General features: G+C 32.2%; 1 protein-coding gene across 1 annotated transcript; it reads right to left on the reverse strand.

Annotated features, from left to right (window-relative positions):
- Positions 1-1667: 1667 nt before the first annotated feature.
- LOC142618087 (ABSCISIC ACID-INSENSITIVE 5-like protein 2) lies at positions 1668-7758 on the reverse strand. Its single transcript, XM_075791084.1, has 4 exons — positions 7482-7758; positions 5504-6444; positions 5311-5382; positions 1668-1995 (listed from the first exon to the last, which is right to left on the reverse strand). Exons 2-4 carry the CDS (start codon positions 6311-6313, stop codon positions 1915-1917), a joined length of 963 nt encoding a protein of 320 aa, XP_075647199.1. The 5' UTR covers positions 6314-6444; positions 7482-7758; the 3' UTR covers positions 1668-1914.
- Positions 7759-15265: the final 7507 nt, after the last annotated feature.

Raw genomic sequence — 15265 nt, forward strand, 5'->3', positions numbered from 1 at the left:
TATTTTTTAAAACATTTTCTCAAGAATTGAAAAAGATGTCAAAAGCACAACTTGCAAATTTATATTATGAGAAATTCATGTATCCAATTTCATTTGACCTACTCTCTATAGGAAATGAACTTTGTAAGAGTGCAATTCGGCCCTTTTGCCTAGTATATTTAGAGATGAAGCTATGGCTTGAAAAACGTTTTAAAAAAAGTCTTCAATTAGGTAGATAGGAGTTGTCAGGGCCGGCTTTGTCACCTTGGCACATTGAGCTTTGATTGGCTTGACTTTTTGACCAAGGTTTAAGACTTTAAGTTAGGAAAGTCGAGCCCGCTACTTGCATCAACATTCAACACAGAGTGAAGAAGGCTAGTACTGTGCCTCACACTTGAGTCAGCAAAACTTGCAAAAGATAAGGACAAGGGGATTTACAACCAAGTAAGATATATATTTTCTAATCACGAAGTTGGTTTAATTTTGGAGCAGTGTAGTGAGGGAGAAAGAGGACTTTTTGTTTATGCTTTCAAATACATAGAAAATTCATTTAATATCTGTTGAATGTATTGGACAAAAACTAAAACTGTGTATGTGAACAAATGAGGAGTTAAAAAGAGTGTTATTGTGAGATTTGTGATGTCCCTCTTGAAGCACAAGAGCTTCTTTGGCTTTTGCAACAGTTTAGAGGTACTGCCAAGATCCTCATTTTCAAGAAAGACCACTTTAATTAGTAGGTACAAGCAAAACGCCAGCCTAGAGGAGTGGGATTTCATAAAAAGATATGATCTTCTAGTTTTTTGTCATTTCAGGCAATTTGGTTCGGCTGGCCCCATCTGGTTGGTTCCTTTAAAGGAAACGACCCCCTATAGACTTGTTAGAGCATGGACGGACTTAGGGGACAATTTTGCTTTATAAAATTATATTTGTCTCTGTAGTAATTTTTTATTAATTCACATTTGAGCTCATCCTTTAAATCACATTTTACTTACCAATAATTACTCACTAAATCAGTAATTTGTAAAAAGGTTTGCAGTCCTAGTATTTTACTCCTTCAAAGCCATAAAAATTTTATAGATTTAAAATTTAAAACAAAAATATGCAAGCCCAAAAAAATTACACCCAATCAACTTATTGAACCAAAACAAAACCATTTAAAGTTTTTTAAACAAAATCATTTTTTACCCTCCAATCCACAAAATCTCAAATTTTTCCTTTAGAAAGAATGCACATGGGCTGCTCTTTGTTGAAATAATAATAAATTGACACAATAGTTTGCTTTTAAAAATATATATACAGTTTTATAATATTTAAGACCATATATAATATTATAATATAAATAATAAAACATGAAATCAATACATATTAGATTTTTTAAAGCTAAATTATTACATAATAGATTTTGATAATTATAGATCATATATAATGACATAACTTGACACAATAAACAGTCATTATACTGGAATTTGAGAATACAAGTTTTGTTTATTGAAATATTGTTATATATAAATGTAATATGAGCATTTTGAATACGTGTTTTATACTTTAATTACAAAATATATTTTTTCAAAATATTTTTGTTTGATATTGTAACGAGTACACATGTATAATACTTCCATTAGCATATTTTCATATGGTTGAGATAAAACTATGTCATAGCACTGAGCATAAACATCTGTAGAAAGTCATTGTGAAAGAGTACAGCAGTTTGACAAAAATTAAAATTATAACACAAATAATTTCACAGAGAAATAGATACAACAACATCACATTGTAGGCTGAAGCAAACTATGGACTGCATTGCAACAGACAGCTCATTAAGCGAGAGAGACATATCAAGAGACAGCTTTGCTTACATCCGCCTAAATAAACAAACTAAAAAGGAGCTTCCCATATGTTTCATATCTACAGAGCTTCCACATACAGAAATACATGTCAGAATGGGGCTGACGTTGTTCTACGAAGCTGATACCTCGGCTCTGGAGGGGGCGCAGTTGGCAACATTTGCTCCAGCTCCTGCAAGACAAGGACCAAAGTTAAATACAACATGAATGAAATCAAATTGGTTGAAAGAAGAAAGGATTTTAGGATAAGTATAACAAGCACTAAAAGCTTTACCTCTTATATTACAGTACCAAGATACATTCATGCTTCATGACAAACAAGATTAGCATACCAACCCAGACTACATTATAAAAATGACCACTGTCAATCATGGCAATATGTTGCCATGTTGAATCCATGTTCTAAAAATGACCACGTTATCGATTGGTCATCAGAATTTTTATCATTGTTATCATCATCGTCAAAATGATGAAGTTTGCTTAACTAGTAACAAACCATGGATCCAGTCTGCTCTCTGCTAATGAAATGCCTTAAGCAAGAAAGAAGAAAGTATAACATGATAAAGGAGCCCCAGAAAGAAATAACTAAATGGAATAAATATGAAGGGAAGAAGAACATCAAGGCAGCATATGATTTTCAATCATACTTATAGGTATGTACCCCATACGAATCCTGTTTGACCACTGCCGCCCAATTAAAAGTAATCAGTTACCACCCAGAGAAAAAATAAGTACTAATATTGTTTGTAGGACAGAAGTCATCACTATCTTTTTATTGACAAAACTTTCTTCCACTGCTGCTCTTACTTTCTTACAGACTTTGACTTAGGTGAAAATACTAGTCAAATTTGATTAATATATTGATGAACTAAACTGGTTTGGTGTAATGACCAACCTATATGAATCAAAACAGCTCTCATTGATAGTCGGCATGTTGGTCAATTTCCTTTGGACAAAGTGACCTGGTTGGATTGACAAATTCAAATTCTGATATATGAATGAAATGCAACTCTTTGCAAAATCATATAGGATGAAGTAACTGGTACTCTGAAAAGCTAATATTGTGAGTCCATATGCGCTGTTGCATAAATTTAAACGGGTGTCCATTTAAGATGAATAAATAAAATTAAATATATGAATGCAATGTGATAAGTCCAAATACAGGGTTAAGTAATTGCACAACATACAACACGCTTACCAAAAGAAAAGAGGCAATGACACCACACAACTATAGAGTGACTGCAAATCTTACGGATGTCTCTTCTTTACTAGTATATAAAAAATTAGTCCCTTAGGTCCAAAATCCTGGAATGGAAATACACAGCTGATAGTTCTATATGAGAATATTTCCCTCTGCTTCTGAACAATATAGGACATCTAGCGTTTGCTAATCCATATTTGAAACACTTACTAGAGTAATTAAATTTCCTCGTATAATTTCAATTAATGGTTCCACCATTTCAGTTGGTTGTAATATGTTGACATTAGTTTCAACTTATACGCAACACGAGTTTGGTCTCACCCCTAAAAAGGTCACACCAGTGCACAAAGCTCCTAGTTTTGCATGGTCTAGGGGAGGTTATGGTAGATAACCTTGCCCCCAAAATGTTTTTCATTTTTTGGAGAGACTATGGTTGCATTTGGCATTGGCTACCTTGCCCCCAATATTTTTTCCTTTTTTTGGAGAGACTATGGTTGTGTTTGGCATTAGCTAAAAAAGACAGTTTTTTTTTTATTACTATTTAGCTTATTTTTGCTATGATTCAACTTATTTTTGCTACTATTAATAGGTCTCATTGTACTTTTTAGTACTATTCATGGGTCTCACTGTACTATTTCAGCTAGTTTTTAGCTTTATCTACAATACTTTCAGTAAAAAGTTTTCAATTTCAACTAAATAAATTGTTCCCAAACGGACTCTATATTCCCCAACTTGAACCTACAACTTGTCTGTTTTAGTGGAACGCACTTGTCATCACACAAAGGCCCAACCTCTTTATTCTCTCACCCCCTCTTTTGGAAAAATCATCTAATGAGATAGTCTCATAGAGCGCCACTCTCATGCTTGTAAATTAAAATGTATTCATGTGACAGATTATTAATAACTACTTTCTGATATTGAAATCAAGGTTAATCCTTCAAAAATTGAATACAAAGTATTATCTACCATGGATTCATGTTAAGTAAATCACAAGCCAATAGCCGAGACACCTAAAAAAACCTAGTATATCCATGAGAATCTAAATGATCACAAATTTGCATCAACATACTGATTAGTGCAATATAAAAAAACAAAAGTCTAAGTGTACGGTTGGGAATAGCTTATTTAGCTTTTTGCTGAAAAAATACTAAAGTATACTGTATGCTTGTACTTTAAAAAAGAGAGAAAAAGTAAGAAGAAATGAGGCTTTAAAAAGCTGTACATAGAAGCTAAAAAGCAAAAAAGATGGCTTATAAGCCAATGCCAAATAGACACTAACAGGTTTGGAATTAAAACTAAGAAAAATGTTGTTTTGCTTGAAAAAAAATAGAATGAAAAAAATGAAAGTTAGAAGTGAAATGTAAAAAAATAAAATAAAATAATGGGAAGAAAAAGACTTAGGAAGATTGATTGGCAATTGAATTTTGAAAGAGGGAGTGGCCTTTCTCCTAATTATTATAATAATAATAATAATAATCATGGGAGAAATTTTTGAAATAAATTCCAGTTTTTTCCTCACTCCTGGTTTCTTCCCTGGTCAAACAAGAGAAATAGACAGTTACTAGGTATATAAAATTCTCATTTTTCTTTTTCATCTTCCCCATAAATGTATCCACTAATTTAACAGTAAACTAAGCCTTGTGCAAAAACATAATGCACAGAATTTCTCATCTTCAAAGACAAGAAATTAATATAGGAAATGCCAGTAAGATGGTCTTTGACCATGTAGCAAACAAATCTATATGAAATACAATGCTTCCTGGTATGCATGCCACACTTCATCAATGTAGCAAAGTTTGAAAATAGGAACTTTCAACTTTTTGTAACATATCTAACACCCCTTGTGTGCTCTTCATGAGTATATGACCTTTTGCTAATAGAATAGTGTAATAATCATAAAGAGAAAGTGAGAAACACATAAAGACTTTATGAAAAAAACTATTTATTAACTTATAAATTAAAAAATAGCTTGAATGAATAAGCTACTACTGAATAACTATAGCATATGAAAATTGACTATATATAAATTTTATTCTTGTCTATCAGCATATGTCTCCACTGTCGTGTCTATTACTTTTTTGAAATTGTCATATTGCGAAAACTGCATCGGAACATACCCATAACCAATGCCCTATATCCATTCTAGCTAAGACTCTTCTAATTTTCTTAAATCACAAATAGAAAAGAAATTATACTACCAGTATGTTTTTAAAACAATAAGGCATTAAAAATGTAAAATAAGGCAAAACATATAAATGTGTCAATATCTTAAATGAAGAGCCTAACCTTCCGTTTCCGAAGCCTTTCATTTTCTTCTTCCAGACGTGAAACTTTGTACTCTAGTTCATTCGTGTAAGCCTGTTATAATGATCTTTCAGTCATTGGGAAATCAAGAAAACAAAGACTGAAAGAGAAAAAAAAATGGGCAAAATAAACAATAGTAATGGATTTGAAAAAATCAACAATGTTGATATCCAACCTGCTTCCTCGCTCGTGATCGGGCAGCGGATTCACGGTTCTTGATCATCCTCTTCTGCCTTCTCTCAACAGTCTTCTCAATCATGTCCTCTGGGGCGCCTCTTTTCCTCCCAGGTATCTGTGTGTCTGACAATGTACCCATCAAAGGTGAAGTCAATGCCATCTGATTGTCGGGATATTGAACATCCATCACAGCACCAGCCCCCATATGCAGTGGCTGTGGTATAGGCTGGCCTGGCATATAAACCCCCATCATACTTTGTTGCGGATGCTGATATTGTGGTTGTGGATACTGCATCCACTGACCTTGCTGTGAAAACTGTGGCACTACATTCTGATCAATCCCAACAGGACCAGCACCTTTTTTATCCGAAGATGTTTGAGCCACAACTCCTGCTTTCACCAAGAAATCCTCCAAAGTCATCTCTCCTAATGTAGGCTGCCGTTCACGAGACTTCTTTTCTTGATTATTTTTGCTTTGCTGAATATCTTTCCAAACCTCATCAACCGTCTTCTTGCTCAGTGCACTTGTTAATGACAGGCTAGCCTGACGCTGCAGGGCAGTTTGATTGGCCTGTGCTGTGTCCTCAATGTCCAAACCTGTGGACTGGTTAGCCTCGGCAGTCCATACATTTTTTAGAAGCTCATCAAGGTTCATGCTGCTAAGTGGCTTCCCCAAGTCACCTAACTGATTTTGAACCTCATCAAGTGTAAGACTGTACATTGAATTTTGTCGTGCCAATGGCTGGAATTGCAACTGCTTGACGCTACTATCACCACCACCTTGAGACCCCATTGTCTCGACCCCCATTAACCAAACCTCAATTCATTCATTCACTCCAATCCCGAAATCAATTTTCTAAAGCAACAGCCATAAAACTCTAAAATTTTAACCTAATACCTGCTGAACGGATCTTCAATTACATTCAAGTTATAAGAAACCTGAAAATCCCAATTGAAAATTCAGACATCCCAGCAATTCACAAAAACTTTGGCAGCTCAGATAATCTAAAATACTTTCAAATAATGATACCATATACAAAACACACACAACATGCATATTTTTAATATAAAAGAAAAAAGTGAACGAGGGTCAGAAATCTTCAATCAATTTCTTTTTCTTTTTTATGAGTATAAATCTTTAATATATTCATGCAAAAGAACATGTAGGCACGCATAGAGCAGAGCTATAATCCCAATTTACCAGATAATCCCTAAAACCCTGAATCTATGACAAAAGAAAAGTCTGAAAAATGCCCACTAATTTACAGTTTAAAATCTTTTGAGAGATTAGAGAGTAGCCCTTTTAAAATAAGAAGATAATCCCTAAAATTTAACTTCAAACTCACCCCAGAAACCATGAACCAATATTCACACTGATAAAAAAACAACACTCGTTTTGAGAACAAAATGTGACCAATCTCTTGCATGCACCAGGAAATGGCACAACTATTTAGCTATAGCCTCCCATAACCAAATTCCTTTGAAACCCAAAACCCACTTCTCAAAACTCCTCCCCAAACTAAACCACAGAATACACCCATTAAAATTCCCAACTTTACATGCTTTGAATTGAACAAACCAAGAAGCCAATTTTACCATAACATCCTAAAATAACTGCATGAAACATAGGAAAAAAATATATACCTTTTTTTTTGTCACAATAGGACCAAAAAACAAATTATACAAAACAAGATCATAGCATTACATCATCAGAATCCCAAAATGTAATAAAAATGAGAACAACTAAGAAAACAATAAAAAAGGGTCTGCATGCAAGAGAATCACTGTTCTCAATGAAGCCCAAAATTTTATTTTTTATTTTCTCAAAAATCCCTTTTTTTTTTCTTCCCATTAACTAAAGAAAGAAGCAAAGCAAAGATCAGAAACTGCCCATGTGTACCCAAATGTAAAACAGTGAGACAAAGAGTGTGGGATTAAGGGAAATGAAAAGGAGAGAAAATCAGAGTGTAACTTACTTGATCTGAATCTTTTTTTCCTGTATTGTTACTAAGAAGGGATTGAGAAACAGAAAAGGGAGTTGTTGTTGTTGTCGTTGGTTTTTTTTGAGTTATAAAAATTGTGCTTTTGGGGTCTTGAGAATTTTGTATTCACTCTTTTGAAGTGGAAATCATCACCAGCATACGTACAATATGGTATTGTGTTTGTACAATGTCTTCGCTTGCAGAGGGACAATCCCAGGTGGGTGTATCTGCGTATGTTTTAGTGTATGAGCGAGAGAGAGAAAGAGAGAGAAACGAAAATAAAATGCCCAAATTTTATTTATAGTACTTGAGAGAAACAAAAATTAATTGGAGCATTTTTACTTTTTGTTTATTATTGTGTTGTGTTCGATATGAATATAATAAAAGCAATGTTATCATGTGAGTGGCCTCATGTCTTAATTATGAGCTCTCCAACTTGGCACGTTTGACGATAAATATGTCTTTGCTTTGGCATTTGGATTTTGCAACCCCCTAAAATAAAACACATAAATCTGAAACCTTAAATTTTTTCATTGGTTGGTTGGCCAATGCACTATTCAAAATTGAGGATTCTATGGTTTATGAGAGAGGATAAAATGTTCTTTTTCTTCTTTTTTTTACTGCTTTTTGTTTGGTTGATATCAATAAAGATCCTATCTATTTCATGATCTAGATTAGATTTACAAATCTAAAGAGGTACAATCTATCGCATTATTTAAATTTTTTTTGTAAGTCGTTAGATCCAAAAAAAAAAATTAACCATAAAATGAACAAAATTGACAATTTTTTAAATGGATCCTATTCTATGTGGATATTTTTAGGTTTGAAAATGAGCTATAATGTCCCCAAACTACATAACTTTATCAAATTGACTTTCTACCATTTGTCACGATTTAAGAAAGTGTTGATCATATCTAAGTTAGATCTCACAAGAATTAAACAAGTTATAATTGGAGTTCTACACCTTCATTCAATTTAGATAGGGTAAATTATAGTCCCCTCCTTTAAGGTTTGAGCCCTTTGGGGGATAACATTCAACCCTAAATCTAAAGCGAAACAAGCACTCCCCTCCCTTAAGATTTGGAATAAAATAACACTCAATTTCCTTTCATTAATATTAATAACTGAATATTCTAAATTTTGAAAAAGATTCTCTTTGCCAAATCTTAATCATGGTTAGTGAAAATATAACCGGTCAAATTTAGGATAAGAAGAAAAGATTTCACCTTTTTAAGAACTTGCATAGCATACAAAACCGTTTTGCGGTCATAGATTTTATGGCAACCACAATGATTTAGCACTTAAATAGAAACAAAAACTTACAACTTTTAGCTAGCTATTTTACAAAAATTATTATAACCTTATTTCAAATAATCTAATTTTTGGCTTTTTGAAAATGAGCTAATTTTTATACCAAATCCTTAGGTGATGTAAAAAAAAAAAACAAACAAACAAAAAAGTGGATGAATTTAGAAAATTAGAAAAAGAATGATCACACTATGTACTTACTCAAGCCTCATGGTAAGGCAAGGAAGCGTTTGCGTGGAACCAAACCTAACTGACCAGACCTTTTGTCCGTTCTCTCCAAGTCGGATATGTCTCCTCTATTTGGATTCATAACCCATACAGTAATGAGGCGCGTGGCACTATTTTGGACATTGTGATTTGTTGGTAGGTAATGTATGACATTTTCTTCTTCTTCTTTTTAATTATTATTTTTTTCACTTTGGCTTCTTTTTGCCCCTAATTTTCGCTTTTGAGAAACTCAAAATTATATTAAAATTTTGTTTTGGAATGATTATTAGCCCACTTTAGATATTATACTAGGGTTCAAGAATCTACTGTTTGACAAGATTATAGAACACCATGTTGATAGCTTTTCACCTTTTTATAATAAAAAAATACCTTTTTAATTTATGTTCTAAAAATGTTATCCTATTAGTGATTCAATGGAAATACCATGTGTATTATTTTATTTTTTTGCTGAGAATGGAAATACAACATACTTTTGTAGTATTACATCGTACAATATGTTACTGAAAGTTATCTTAGTTATGGATATACCACATGTCATACAAATATACAATATACTTCCGTAGTATGTGTATGACATCATATAGTATGTTCATAGAAAAAAAAAAGTAAAAAAAAAAAAAGATTAATGTTATTAATATAATCTATGTAAAATTTATTATCAAAAAAATTTAAAATTATAATAGAAGTTACATTATTTATTTTAACAATTCATTAATTTTTTATTTTGATAGAAACTTGAATACTTGATTGTATTTAAGGCATGTAATTTATAATATTTTTATTTTTATTTTTACTCTATAGCTCAGCTCGAGAAGTTAAAAGGAGGGAAGCATAACCTCAGCTTGTTCTCATAAAAATAAATTTTGGAAAAAAAAAAAAAAAAAACTCAACTCAACTTGCCCAAAAAACAAGTCAACATGTGTACTAACCACATTTTTGTAATATTTCATTAATCTTTGGGTTTTATAGAAACTTGATCTCATACTATGCATTTTCACCGTGTAATTTAAAAAAAATTTGTTTTTATTGTAATTATATATTTTATTGTTTAATTTTTATAGGATATAGCCAACACTTGGTCCATATCATCTCCTTAGGATAGCACAACTTTTTTTTTTTTTTTTTATAATCCAATATTATAAATAGGGGAGGGAGGATTTGAACTCGGAACATTTTTAAAGGATCATGAAATGTCAATCAGTTGAACTACAAAACTCTTGACATAATAGTACAATTTATGATCACAACACTTAAACAACACAACTATAATTAGCTCAATCCAAGGAGTTCAGAAAGGGGGAGAATAGCCTTAGCTCTGCCCAAAAAACAAGTTAACATGTATATTGAATCCAAATCTTCTATCCCAATCTTCCTGCTCCATTATATACTCTACAAATAAAAACATGTCACATGTCCATCTAATTTATTATATGCTAAATTTATGTCTTTTATTATGCTAAATTTATGCTAAACTCATGTATATTAACCATATTTCTGTAATCACGCCATAAATTATAGTCTTTATCTCCCACATTAACTATTCTTACAAAGATTCAAGAAACTAGTCATTCACAAAGTGCCGTAAAAGTTTTCTTTTTATAAAAAATTTGGAAAAAATAAAAATAAAGAATGCACACATTCAAATTATCAAAAATATCTTATCCAAAAAAAATCAGAAGATATCCTATTTCTACTAAGAAAAATAATACCCATTAACTCAACTATAGATGGATCAACGCTTTATTTTTATTTTTATTTTTATTTTTGTGGGTTTTTATTGCCCAGGTCAACTAAAATTTTAATTATATTATTGAAATTTTTTTAATTCATGTATATTTTCAATTAACTTGTAAATGTTAGGATCAAGCTACACAGTATAACTCTTTGTAATATTACACTACTACATAACTATTCTTTAGATTAATATTTTGAGAATTCAATCATTAGATCACATATTCTCTTTGTTATTAATATGCGCATCAAATTTCATATTATTTGTGATGTTTATTATCTACTCTATAGACTCGTGTGTGTGGTTTTTTTTTTGCATATAATTTCAAAGTTCAAAATTCATATAATTTAAAAATTGGCTAAAATATTATTACCAACCCAAAATTTGCATGAATTTTGATTCTCTTCCTAAATTAAAAAAATAATAATAATAAAATGAAAATATTTTCCCATCCCTAAACTTTAAAAATTGTTACACTTTCTATCTTAAAACTAGCAGAAAAATAAAAATAATATTTTTTTCATCCTTAATTTTGCCCCTAAACTATTGGAAAAAACTCTTTAAAAAGAAAGTGCCAAGTTTTCAATAGTTTAGAGATTAAAAAAGAAAAAAGGTTTTTAAAGATTAAAGACAAAAAATGATTTCATGCAAACAAAATTTTATGATGAAATAATTATTAATCTTAGCTCGTCTTGACATTTTGTAAGTATAAAAAATATAATAAGACAATATTATCCAACAATTGATCTGTCAAAATACTCCTAAATTATTTTTAAAAAATTATAAAATGATATAACATCGCAAAGAGTACTAGATGTTATTTGATAGATATATATATATATATATATATATATATATATATATATATGATAATAGTAGCCGTATTTATGGTAGCATACCATATGGCATGCTAGAGCAAGAATTGGAACAGTAATTTTGTTGGATTTTGCCAATTGGATTGAATGCAGGCCGACATACCTCGAAATGGCCACACATAATAATATTAGCTAAAAAGGACAAAGAGTAAAAGCCATGTAGCATGACATCACAGCTTACTCATCAGTTACAGCATTTCACAGGACTACATCATGGAAAGGCCATTGTTGAACAGTTGCTAGGGGAGATAGAATGTTTGAAGAGTGAAAAGGTTTCAAGGAAAGTTGCGTTGTTAGCGTCAGTGATATAATAGCCAAAAGACCTAAATAGGCCTATATACTTAAGGAACAAGTAAACTAACTCTAGGATTAGTTTAGAAGGTTAATTTAGGGTTCTCCAATATGAATCTATTGAAGTCACTATATACAAGTTTAACAGTAAAAATATAACCGTCAAGACTTTCTATTCCTACTTTTACTCTTCTTTTTTCTTCCTCAATCTCGACAACATTAACATGGAATTATAGCCAACTAGAGGCACAACAATGAATCCATTTAACGTAACATTTGCTTACTTTGGCTACCACAACAAGCAACAAAAAGCAGCCCATCACCGTTGGTCCACAACTATCTCTAAAACCTTCCTTAGGGTTAGTTTGTTTAGTAATTATATGCACCTATAATAAGTTTGTGCTTTTTGGATAATGATATCTCTCATAGATGGGTTGCAATGCTCTCTAAGAAAAATTAAGATAGTTAAGAATCTTTAGAAAAAAAAGGAGGGGGGGGGGGGGGGGGGAATATTGTAGATAGGAGCTCAATGTGCAAGAGTTTTGGTAAAATGGTTGATCATCTCCAACTACAGTATCTCTAGTGGCTAAGGCCCCGTATAATAGAGCATCTTAAACACACATTTTCAATTTTTAAATTACATTACACGCATTTTGACACGTATTTTGATATACTTTTTCACCCACACGTATTTCAAAAAATTACAAATAACATTACTCAAACTGCACTACCAAACAGGCCCTAAAATTTTGTAATCATTTAGCCTTATTCTCTATTTAGGGTGCAATAGGTAATATCTCAATCTGTGAAAGAGGTATTTACAGGTTCGAGAGGGAAACTTAGTAGATAAGATACTGGAGTGATCTATGGACAGTCCTTTCGTTTTTTGTGGACAATTTAGAGGAAGAGGAATAACCCAACTTTTAATAACGTAGAGCTTAATAGAAATTCTCTTAAAACCATCATTCCACAACCTCTATTTGGCTATTTGTGTGTGCCTTGGGTCACGTCCAATGTGATATACCTTTTTTATTTTATTGATTTTTAAAACTCGGTTGTATACACTTGAAAGGTTGAGATGTACACATCACGTAGTACCTATTATTTTCAAGTAAAACTTTCATTACTTATAAAAAAATATTTAAAAAAATATAGAAAAAAAAATGTTCAAGAAATGGAGATTGATTTAGCAACCAAACATAAGCATAGAAGTTACTCAAATGGTATTTGAACAAGAGATCGATGTTACCAATTCGATATAATTTGTATCCTGCTCCCAAGTGGAGTAGGTCTCTTAGATGCCTCCTAGCTATTCAATCTATACTTCCCCATTCTTTAGCAGGCATTGAGTTACTATAGTGCAAGAGTTTATGCCAAGCGGTGAAGAAGGGATGACTTTGATGGTCATGACCACCACGAAAAGGTGGCTCCATCATCTTCAGGGTGGAGGTGGTGGTTCTTAGGAGGGGTGATTATTTTAATGGGAATTGATCTTCTAATTTTAGGGTAATAATGAGGAAGTGTTGTGTATAATAGGGTTTATTCATTAAGTTGTGAAATATTAATATGACTTCATTTTTTTTTTTTTTGAGATAATATAGACAAAAGACATAGGAAATGGAGAAGGAGGGAATGTGAAGACAAAGGTGTGACTTCGTGTTATTGAAAGGTGTAAACAAAGGGGTTAACACTAACTTTGGATTTAATTTAAACACTAATTATAATCCAAACATCACCCGACACGTAATATAACCCCCCAAAAAAAAAGGGAAAAAGAAATGCAGTACGAACATAACTACTGAGTGATTCTTTTCACGTTTGATGTACTGAATACACATATCTAGAAATAGCAGTCTTGCTTCCCCACTCAATCGAAGTATTTGTTCAACATTCAAGAGAATATCCCAATTTAGTAAGTTATTAGGATTACAGTGGTAATATATGAACCTTTGATGAGAGAATACCTACTGCATGCATGCATTCAATGATAAGGAAATCTTCAGGTTCTCTACATTCAGAATATCTAACTCCAATGTTAGTTGATCGTAAGGTCGTAACTAGTAAATGACTCAACCATTAGAGCATTCACATTGGTTCATATAAAACTTTGTCTATTTTAGCATAATAAGAATTTTTTTTTAACAACCACTTTTCAAAAGCACCAACATCAAATTATTTATTTTACATTACAAGCATATGAATTGGGTCTAGAATCAGTAGCCTCCATAATAGAGCTATTTGAGAAAAACCGGGCTTTGAATAACTTGTAGAAAAGAGTGGTTTTGTTGTGTATCAGACGCCAAGCTTGCTTTGCCAAAAAAGAGTCATTAAAAAGGGTCAAATCTCTAAAGCCCATTCCCCATTTTTTATTTTGTTAGTTCATCCCATCTTAGCCAATGAATTTTCCTACAGTCATCTCTTTTGCCCCACCAAATTTTTTTAATTAAAGCCACAATATCATGACGCAGATCCAAAGGAATCTTCTTGCTTGAGAGAGTAATTTCTCTTCCCAACCTTGTAGTTTTCGCCACACTCTTTCTTTGATATAGTTGAAACTCGCTTTCTTTCCCTTCCCTACTAGGGATGGAAGGCCCAAGTACTTTTCATATTGCATAATTTTCTAAACCCCCAAAGTGAATTTTATGTTGGATCTAATATCATCAGAGGTGCATCTACTAAAAAATAGGGTTGTTTACCTCTATTCACTTTCGGGACTGAAGCCTCTTCATAAGCTTCCAAGATATTCATTACATTACCACATTCCTCTAATGTTGCCTTGCAAAAGAGATGACTGTTATCTGCAAATAGCAGATGTTCTAGTTTTGGACCCTTCCTACAAAGAGAGAAACCATGAATATCTCAATTCATTTTTGCATGCTTGATCAAACCATTTAACCCTTCGTTCCATAGCAAGAATAGAAAGAGGGATAGCAGATCACCCTGTCTAATACCTCTAGAAGGGTGGATAACACCATGAGGTTCAGCATTAACCAAAATGGAGTAAGCAACTAATTTCACACAAATCATAATCAAATTATTCCATCTTTCATTGAAACCAATTTTCCTAATCAAATTTTCCAGAAAAATCCACTTTACCTAATCATAGGCCTTACTCATATCCAGTTTGAGGGCCATAAATCCCAAAGTACTAGAATTAAGTTTGTGCATGCAGTGTAAGGTTTCAAAGGCAACTAAAATGTTATCAGAGATCAACCTATCTTTAGTAAAAGCTTATTGGTGTTCAGTGACAATAGTAGGGGGGAATGTTTTTAAGCAATTTGCTAGAACTTTTGAGAAGATTTTTTTATAGCACATTACAAAGACTAATAGGATGAAATTGGTGC

This window comes from Castanea sativa, chromosome 11, assembly GCF_040712315.1.
Source record: "Castanea sativa cultivar Marrone di Chiusa Pesio chromosome 11, ASM4071231v1".
NCBI lineage: Eukaryota > Viridiplantae > Streptophyta > Magnoliopsida > Fagales > Fagaceae > Castanea > Castanea sativa.